At 35.5% G+C, this 9,440-nt stretch overlaps 2 protein-coding genes across 3 annotated transcripts; one reads left to right on the plus strand and one right to left on the minus strand.

The window, feature by feature from the left end:
- Window positions 1–72: 72 nt before the first annotated feature.
- On the plus strand, window positions 73–5,671 carry LOC105208146 (eukaryotic translation initiation factor 3 subunit B). Its single transcript, XM_011177915.3, has 11 exons — window positions 73–293; window positions 1,432–1,630; window positions 1,761–2,073; window positions 2,778–3,134; window positions 3,240–3,382; window positions 3,476–3,611; window positions 3,839–4,034; window positions 4,164–4,344; window positions 4,424–4,664; window positions 4,886–4,994; window positions 5,166–5,671. Exons 1-11 carry the CDS (start codon window positions 158–160, stop codon window positions 5,264–5,266), a joined length of 2,112 nt encoding a protein of 703 aa, XP_011176217.1. The 5' UTR covers window positions 73–157; the 3' UTR covers window positions 5,267–5,671.
- On the minus strand, window positions 5,362–9,313 carry LOC105207430 (CDP-diacylglycerol--glycerol-3-phosphate 3-phosphatidyltransferase, mitochondrial). 2 transcript variants are annotated; one of them, XM_026138339.2, is made up of 9 exons: window positions 9,162–9,313; window positions 8,239–8,437; window positions 8,043–8,165; window positions 7,588–7,865; window positions 7,087–7,358; window positions 6,740–6,964; window positions 6,351–6,560; window positions 6,012–6,243; window positions 5,362–5,781 (listed from the first exon to the last, which is right to left on the minus strand). In XM_026138339.2, the coding sequence occupies exons 1-8, from the start codon at window positions 9,191–9,193 to the stop codon at window positions 6,041–6,043; spliced, it is 1,542 nt and encodes a 513-aa protein (XP_025994124.1). In that variant the 5' UTR covers window positions 9,194–9,313; the 3' UTR covers window positions 5,362–5,781; window positions 6,012–6,040. The 2 variants fall into 2 exon arrangements, with proteins under 2 accessions (XP_025994124.1, XP_039312555.1); XM_039456621.1 differs by having other exon boundaries at window positions 5,362–6,243.
- Between the last annotated feature and the right edge of the window lie 127 nt (window positions 9,314–9,440).

The raw sequence follows: 9,440 nt of genomic DNA on the forward strand, positions 1-9,440 counted from the left end.
ATCTTTATATCGATATACAAAGATCGATAACTATTGATATCGACACCGACATCACCTTTCCCTAATTCCCTACACCCCCTGCAGTTAGCTGCCATTTTAATTCACGCTGCGGCGCGGCACGGACGCGAGCGAAGGAATATGCTCAGAGGTTTCCAAGATGGCGAAGAAAACGCAGGCAGAGAAAACGGTGCAGAACGACGAGACCGCGAAGGCCAACGACGATCCGATGAACGACGATGAAGAGCCTAATTTCAGCGATCCCGAGGGCTTCGTCGACGATATCACCGACGAGGGCAAGTATCCACTCTGCGCCCTTCTTTTCTTCTCCAATCCCGTTCCCACACGAGGACACGTTGCACTTGCGTTACGAGCAAATTCTCCGCGTGTGTGATTGCGCGCCCGCGCGCGCGCGCGTTCGCACATTTCACGATGCGGCACGTGCAATTTCGCCGACCGGAAATCGCCTATTCATCGATTTTGTAGCGAGCATTGTGTTTTTTGGAGTATTCCCGGTTTGGACTTGCAGAATGGCGGAAAACCGGCGTCACATATCACACTAGCGATCCTACGAATGGTTTTTCCTTATGGCTATTCCTTCTTTCTTTCCTCCTAAGAAAAACTGCACGCTCGAGGTGATCCTTTGCGTCTGCAGATCGCACGCGATGGAGCACGATGAAAGGTCGCGACACAGCTTTATTTGGGCGTTACTACGATTTCAAGCACGCCACCGTAATGACGTCGGCTCGATAGTACGATTTTGGTTTTCTCATGTCAAAAATGTCAAAAGCAATACTTTGATCGAACTCCGATTAACTTGAGCGATTAATGCCCATATTCATCAATATAGATTAACTTTGATCTCAGTTTAACGTATTCTTTTTTTTTTCCAATCCTTAGCACTAAAAGAAAGATAAAGAGTTAATTTGCATTGATGGACATGGGCATAATTGAACGTTCAAACAAAATTTTTGTAAATTATCCTGAATCTCTTTATCCATATTTCTTAAAGAAACTAAGCAGTTGAATTGTTTAAAAATTAAAGTTTGCTTTGTGAGTCAATTGCAAAAAAAATGATAGCAAACCCAGATTTATTCTTTTATTCTGTTTATATGTTAACATATATATTGAAAAAATTGGTATTAGATATTTATTTGAAAAATGGAGCGATCAAGGGATGATCTGAAAAGTTGAATTTTTTTTTTACTCTGTAGCTAATACAAAGTATAAGATATCAACATTTTTCTAGTGAAACATTGTTCATCACATTTCTAATTTACACATTTAATGTTCTTTAAGTAAAGCGATTCTAACATTATTTAATATTTCTTTGTTGTGCACAAGACTTGAGGATACTTTCTAAATTTTTATATTGTTAGAAGGAGCAGTTTTTTTGCAATGATGAATACATGTATCTGTATTGTGAACTTGTAGAATTGCTTGGTGATATCTTGAAGCAAAAGCCTTCAGAAACAGATGGAGTGGAGTCTGTGATTGTTGTGGACAATGTGCCTCGAGTGGAACCTGACAAGTTGGAGAAGCTTCAATCTGTCATTAACAAAGTGCTTGGAAAGTTTGGCACGATAGTCAATCAGTACTATCCAATGAATGAGAGCGATGGCAAGACTAAAGGGTTAGTTTACATTCTGTTTAAACTTGTAAAAAAATCAGATTAGAGCAAAGCTGTTTCTCTATATATATCTTTGATGGAATGTTTATTAATCATATTGTTTTTCTGAAATATTTCTTTTTCTCCCTGGCAGATACATCTTTCTGGAATACACCAATCACTTGAATGCACTGACCGCGGTCAAATCCACCAATAATTACAAGATTGATAAGTCTCACACATTCAAAGTTAATCTTTTTACGGATTTCAAGAAGTTTGAGGACATTCCTGAGGATTGGGAGCCACCAAAGGCACAGCCCTTTAAGTCAGCTAGCGACTTGCACTATCATTTGTTGGAGCCGGATGCTTATGATCAATTCTGCGTTCTTTGTGGCAATGGAGCAGGAGTGTCTGTGCAGATCTGGCAAAACTCTGCGCCAGAGCCTACTCTGCTTGAAGAACGTAACGTAAGTACAATAGTTTTACTTTTGACACAAAAATATTTTGGTAATAAAAATTTCATTATATACTCGACAGCAAAATTAAAAGATCTGACTCCCAAAAATAGGCGAAATTCAAGAGAGTGTAACTTTGTCAAAAATAATCGCAAAAAAATATTAAAAAAAGCATTTTAAAGCTTGAAAGCTAGTTTCCAGATTGATAATTTATTAAACGATTTATAGATTGTTTACGAAGTTACGCGGATTCAAATAGTAATGTAAATTTGTAAAAAATTTTGAGATTTGACGCATCCCCATTTGAATCCACATAACTTTGTAATCAATTTGTAAATTGTCAATCTGGAAACTAGAGATTTCAAGCTTTAAAATGCTTTTGTATAATTTTTTACGATTATTGTTGACAAAGTTACACTCTCTTCAATTTTGCCTATTTTTGGGAGTTAGAATAGGTGATCCTTTAATTTTGCTGTCGAGTGTACATATAGCACGTTTCACTTGACTCTCGCGAACATTATTTGTTTCTATTTAATATTTCATAAACGGTCATGGACAATAAAATTCTCGGATTGCAGCCATGGAAAAAAATGTATCCCAAATAACAAAATGACACATAATGCGCATTTAATATTTTATGCGAAAATTGTGAATTACAATGAATTAAATTTTCCACTACGAGATTATGTGCTGTAATCAAGCCACTCTGGTTTCAGCGCTGGACAGAGACGTATGTGAAATGGTCACCACTAGGTACGTATCTATCCACATTCCACAAGCTGGGCGTTGCGCTGTGGGGTGGCCCTCAGTTCACCCAACAGGCCAGATTCAGCCAGCGAGGTGTTGAATGCATTGACTATTCGCCCTGCGAGCGTTACCTAGTCACCTACACTCCACGCACCGATCTCGGACAGGATCAGAAGCGCCTTGTGATTTGGGACATTTTGTCGAGCCAGGAAAAACGATCGTTCTTCCCTGATGGATCTTCCGTTTGGCCAATCTTCCGTTGGTCGCACGATGATAAATATCTAGCGCGTATGGGAGAGGATGTTCTTAGTGTTTATGAGACTCCAGTGAGTATTTTTCATACTCTTGAATTTACGATATTTAATATTAAATATTTATTAGTGCTTGTTATTTGAAGTTTATAACTTGACAGCCACCAATTAATCTTTTAGTCGTTCGGTCTGCTGGACAAGAAGAGCATCAAAATTCCAGGGATCAGAGATTTCAGTTGGTCCCCGACGGACAACATTCTTGCTTATTGGGTGCCAGAAGACAAAGATGTCCCCGCGAGAGTAACTTTGCTCGAAATTCCCAAGTGAGTCTTTAGTCTTAAATAACATCCAAGTTGTCGATAATTAATCAATAATAATTTATCAAAACAAAAATTTAATAAAAAAATTTTGTTTAGCCGCAATGAAATAAGAAATAAAAATTTATTCAATGTGGCCGACTGCAAAATCTTCTGGCAAAAGTCTGGTGACTACTTGTGCGTGAAAGTCGATCGCTTTGCCAAACGTAAGGAAAAGACAGAGCAAAAATACACGGTAAGTAGGTTTGTGCGAAATTTTGCGCGGAGAGTAATTTATCATTTATTATGTATTATACAATAATAGCATATATGATTATATACAATAAATTTATTATATACAGTTATAATTATATTAACTATAATTTTAGTATCTCTTGACAAGCTTTGAATTTTATTGAAGAGCAAGAGAACTTTTGTTATTAAAATATAATTGCTCAAATTTATTTGTATTTTACATTACAGGGCATGTCATACAACTTCGAAATCTTCCACATGAGAGAGAAACAAATTCCCGTGGACAGTGTGGAGATAAAGGAGCCGATTCATGCTTTTGCATGGGAACCAGTTGGCAGCAAATTTGCCATCATTCACGGGGAGATACCCACCGTGAATGTCAGCTTCTACGAAGTGCGATACGGCCATCAGCCCGCCCTTCTCAGTAAGCGATTACATACATAAAAACTCTACTTTTGATTATTTTTGGCTAATCACATTAATAAATTGCGAGTTACGTCTTTGCTTCATCAATTCAAGTTTAACATTGGCAATTTGATTTTTTTTCCAACAGAAAGATTGGAGAAAAAAGCTTGTAATCACCTGTTCTGGTCGCCGTCGGGTCAATTCATCGTCCTTGCCGGCCTGACGACGATGGCTGGCGCTCTGGAGTTTATCGACACGAACGATTTCACTATTATGAACTCCACCGATCATTATCAAACCTCAGATGTGGAATGGGACCCGACTGGCAGGTAAGTTAAAGAATAAAGCAGTCGTACAATATAAAAAGCTATAACAAGAAGTTAACTTTCTTTTCGTGATTAATTTTAGGTACGTCGTCACGGCAGTGTCTAGCTGGAAGACCAGCGTTGACAATGGTTACTGGATATGGACGTTCCAGGGCCGTATTTTGAAAAGAGTCAATTTGAACGCGTTTAACCAGTTGTTGTGGCGTCCGCGATCTCCGACTCTGCTCACCGCAGATCAAATTAAGGAAATAAAAAAGAACTTGAAGAAATACTCGGCGCAGTTCGAGAGCAAAGATCGCATGCGACTGACGCGTGCTTCAAAGGTGCAATTTAATCAGATTTATTAAGTACTTAATGCGCTAGATTATATATAAGAAATAATTTCTATAATATTTTTCTAGTATTCCAGTATGTTACAAATTTCAATTTTTACACGCGTATTTATGAAATGATAAAAAAATATATGAAGGGCATTTACAGTAATGAAATCTTCTAAAATTCTCACAGGTCTGAGTAGCGATTTAACGAGTGATTAATGTTCTAGGAATTAATCGAGAAACGTTGCTTGTTGATGAAAGCATTCGAAGAATATCGCACGAAACGTGTTGAAGAATGGAACAATCAGAAGAAACGTCGACTAGAGTTGCGTTGCAGTAAGTATGATATACTACTTTTATACATTAAATTATCTACAATGAAAGTGTGCATGTTAAATACACACTTTTCTAATTTTTGAATGCATTTAACTAGGAAATCATTAATACTGAAAATAAATAATACTTTTAATGTGATTTGAGGTTAATCGTCAATATGTGCATTTTCAGATATTGATACCGATGAGCTGGACTCAGATTCGAAGAATGTAGAGGAAGAAGTTGTTGAATTTTTCGTCAAAGAGGATACATTCGTGATTGACGACAAATAAACTTTCCTTCCTCCAACAATTGTTAATCGCCGCGTCGGTTGCCGGTCTTGGAAATCTCTAAAGTGTGAAACAGTGGTTTGTAAAGTGTCGCGATATTGATTGTCGCAGCAATTGTGAATATTGCTGCAATTTATTCTTAATTCGTGAACCATGAGTGGCAACAGACAATCAATCTTGTATTGTTATTGCTACTACTATTATTACTACCGCTATCGATATTGTTATTATTTCGTCCGAATTAAATCAATTTTTACATATTCGATGCCGCACAAGAAGCGCTGGCATCATAGCAACATTGAATTTTATCACATACCCTACAGAATAGCACACGAGAAAACAATCGCGTCACTGATTTCACAACTTCTGCCGGTGAACTTACAAAATAAAATGCTAATTTATTACTTACGAGAAGATTAATTTTTGGAATTTGTAGAATTTACAAAAAAATGCAGAGTTTTTAGAATCCAGAATCCTAGAAGATCAGATCCGATCCTCTCTCTTTACATCCGTTTGTACTATAACAATTTTATTATTCCTTGGATAGAAATATTAGGATATTTCTAAATGACATCTTTATATAAAAAAATTTTAAGTAATGAAAAATCATATACAAATAAAAAATGTCGGAGGATAATTTATATCGTGTATCAATTAAATATTAAATTCTGCGGAATTGTACTTGCGGAACTGTACTTGTACAATATATTACAGCTAGAATTAAATAAGTTTAGAATTTGGGATTTACCTTTTCATAAAGACACTTGAACTATTACTTCAAAAGTAATAGCGAAAGAAGAGTACAATCGCGCATACCCAAGCTGGTGGTATTCTGTCTCGCTGCGAGAAAGTCTTTCTCGTAACGGGTTTAGCACAGGAGAATAATCGTGCCTGCTCTTCGTGCAGTGCATTTTGCAACTTCTCGTTTCTTGTCACCACGGCTATCTGTGTCTCGAGGTCTCTGTTCACCGATCTATAACCTATATCATTCATATTTCAATTAGTCATGTTAATAATTCTCGAGAAAGATTGTTTATTTGCAATCACATTAAGATTATAACTCAAGATAATGAGAATTTATCTTTACCAAAATTTGGTGAGCCTACGAGGGTCAAAGAGGGTTTTTGCTGATCTGGCAAAGTGTACCAGAGACCCTTGGCGTGGTACGTCCAACCCGGTTTAACAAATTCCCATAACGTTATTCTGTTTTGCTGATTCGTTCTCTCGCATAAATTATAAAAGGATTCCTCTATCTTGGTGTACGCCGCCGGTATTCCTCCGGCCATTCCTTTGGCATCTCGAAGATTAATAATTGAAATATTTATTAGCTTCTACAGCTATTTATTCGAATTTTTGCGAAACAAAATTATAATGCAAAAAACGCAACAATCTTACACAAAATTTATGTAATAACAAATCCGAACGCTTGCGATTTAAAAAAAAGTTTATGTTAGCTGTTTAATAATAAAAACATACTAAAGAAACCATTGGCAGTGGGATGTGCTGTCAAAAAGTGACACGTTGCTCGACAATCTTTAAGCACAGCTTGAATGTAATCAGAAGTCAGATTGAAATAACCGGTCGCTAATTTGAGCGTGGCTCCCGCTGGAGCGGTTTGCAAGAGCTTCAATGTTACTTCACTATCGTGATAGATGTTCAGCTGGCCCATTTGCACTAATGGAAATATCCATGTGTCTGCGTCTTCAATAATTAAAAATTAAATAATTTAATTTGATCTCGAAATACAATCCATTTAATCTAGTTTTGGCGAAATATTTTTGAATATTCTCGCTTTGAAAATGAAATTATATAGAATGACTTACTTTTGTCGAGATCGATATTCTTTTTGATTTCATTCTGTAAGAACGTTTGTATCTTGGACGCTGCTTCTTGAGTAAAAACTTTCCCAGATCCTTTGTAAGGATGACTGTTTACAGTAAGATTCAAGCTTGTGTTCCCATCTGGTTGTAATAAGAAGCTAAATTCCATAACTTTCTCAACCAACTTATTATAAAAGTTGCAAAGTTCCTCGCAGTCTTCTATAACGAAGTACCGATCCTGTCGGTTTGTGAAATAATCATTGCTGAGGTTCGCTCTAAGACAAAGTAAATTTTTTAACAACTTTATATGAATATATATATATATATATATATATATATATATATATATATATATTTAAGAACTATACAAATAGTTTTAAATATTTGCAATATTGAATGTTCAATTTTGTTCCTTTTCTTTTGTGTCAGCTGTTAATTTTGATATAAACTGATTATTCTCTTCAATTAATTATTGTTAATGACAATCGTAATAAGCCTGCCTACCCGCTAATAATTAAATCATTGTCGATCATATATAGCTTCATGTGTTGTAAACCGATGAGTTCATTAAAGCGATCTGGGATTGCTGCTTTCATTATGCCGCGTAATTTCGGCGTATGATAGAGGAAGACCTTGCAACGATCTCTACATTTCCCCTTGAGCAATGGCTCCAGCATCTTCCGGGAGTTATGCTCTCCCCGAGAAGCCCTCATATAGTCCAACAGGATTCGTACTTGCACATCACCGCCATTCATACTTACTGCTTGCTCTATCACATTGATCTGTGCAGAGAAATGCGACTTTGTTTTTCATAAAAATCAATTTTGAAAATGAAAAATGACTATATTTCAGTCTTCTTATCTTGTAATTTGTAGTTAATTATTGCTAATCTTTTATTCGAAATAATTGTCTTGTCAGGTTTTTGTTATAAATGCTAAATTTATTCCTATTAGACTTACTAGTTCGGTCTCTAAGGTACCAGTACCCAAATACAGTGAGGAAAATGTGATTTTTTTCTTGGCATGCCTACACTTTTCCAACAAAGTATTGTAGAACACTTGTGGTTTGTGAATTATAGTGACCTATAAAACAAACATTAGTGAATTAAAATATGTCCACAAGTGAACTGCATACTACATGTATAAATTCGTTTACCTTTGAACCATTCACTGGAAAAGCAGGAGCCACAGTTCGCAGCCAGGATAGTGGGTTAAATTCCTCTTGTGCAGGAACATTTAAGTCTCTCAACTTTTCATCGTCCAACATTGCTGTTTGCACTTTGCGTCTGATAAACAATGAATCTAAACAAATTCTGACTTCAACCACAGTGGCTAGCAACTTTGGTTCGTGAAACCTAAAACATATAGATAAATAAATAAATTGTCAAAACAATCATAAAAAACGCAACAGGTTATTATCCATGTAATTGTCATATTGCAAAATCACAATGTCATAATTTCCTGTTAAGCCATTCTGCAATAGCGTAAACATAATTGTAAGTGGTTGTAAAATAGATATTGTAAATTGTTCTGTCAATGTGAATTAACTTTAATCTCAGTTTTTCTTACTCGTATACCTAAAAACGATCAAAAGGAAGTTAAACTGAGATTAAGGCTAATTTAAATTGATAGAAATTGACATTGCATCTTACAACATTCTACAATTACACTACTGTAGAATGACTTTCACATTGTCTTTGCTATGGCTTATAACATATAAAATATTTGTTAAAAATATTATAAAATAATATTAAAATTATTAAAAATTAATAAGAAATTAGTGTATTAAACCTTGAATATTTTTTATAAACGTCAGAGATTACGTCAAAGAAATTAAAAAAAGAAATAATATTCAGTTCACACTTATACTCATTACAATTATATCCTATCATTATCGTTATTATTTACTTATTTCACTTTACATATGATTTATAAAATATATTATTTATGTCGATGCTTTTTTTATGTAACGAGCAAAAGTCATCAAGTAGATTTAAAGGTTATACTTCGCTAACCTAAGAATGCGCGCGATACACGATGTGACACGTGACGAAAGATGTCAAAATAATTTGTACGTACCGTCTAAAAATTCGCAGAACCGAGTTGTGCATGAAGAAATGTTGCTTTTAACAAACAATACGTATGTAAAAACCGATCGTCCACATGCGTGAAACTTTAATTTTTCACGCGAGATGTTATTGGATATTACGAGCCGCGGTGAACGCCACCTGTCGATTATAATGCGGAATTCAATTTCAAATTAATGCACATAAAAATACACGGCACATACATATTTTACATTGAAGAAATAATAATTACACTCGTCAGTATGAAAATAATTTATCTTCGGACCAAAAA

The sequence above is a fragment of the Solenopsis invicta genome, chromosome 13 (assembly GCF_016802725.1).
Source record: "Solenopsis invicta isolate M01_SB chromosome 13, UNIL_Sinv_3.0, whole genome shotgun sequence".
Taxonomy (NCBI): Eukaryota; Metazoa; Arthropoda; class Insecta; order Hymenoptera; family Formicidae; genus Solenopsis; species Solenopsis invicta.

Excerpts from the sequence above, each read along its gene's own strand:
- LOC105208146 (XM_011177915.3), top strand. The coding sequence starts at position 158 with ATGGCGAAGAAAACGCAGGCAGAGAAAACGGTGCAGAACGACGAGACC. Across the intron at positions 294-1,431 it reads CGACGATATCACCGACGAGG|AATTGCTTGGTGATATCTTG; the intron begins GCAAGTATCCAC and ends GTGAACTTGTAG. Across the intron at positions 2,074-2,777 it reads CTCTGCTTGAAGAACGTAAC|CGCTGGACAGAGACGTATGT; the intron begins GTAAGTACAATA and ends CTCTGGTTTCAG.
- LOC105207430 (XM_026138339.2), bottom strand. The coding sequence starts at position 9,193 with ATGCACAACTCGGTTCTGCGAATTTTTAGACG. Across the intron at positions 8,166-8,238 it reads TTCCAGTGAATGGTTCAAAG|GTCACTATAATTCACAAACC; the intron begins GTAAACGAATTT and ends TTTGTTTTATAG. Across the intron at positions 6,244-6,350 it reads CGTAGGCTCACCAAATTTTG|GTTATAGATCGGTGAACAGA; the intron begins GTAAAGATAAAT and ends TGAATGATATAG.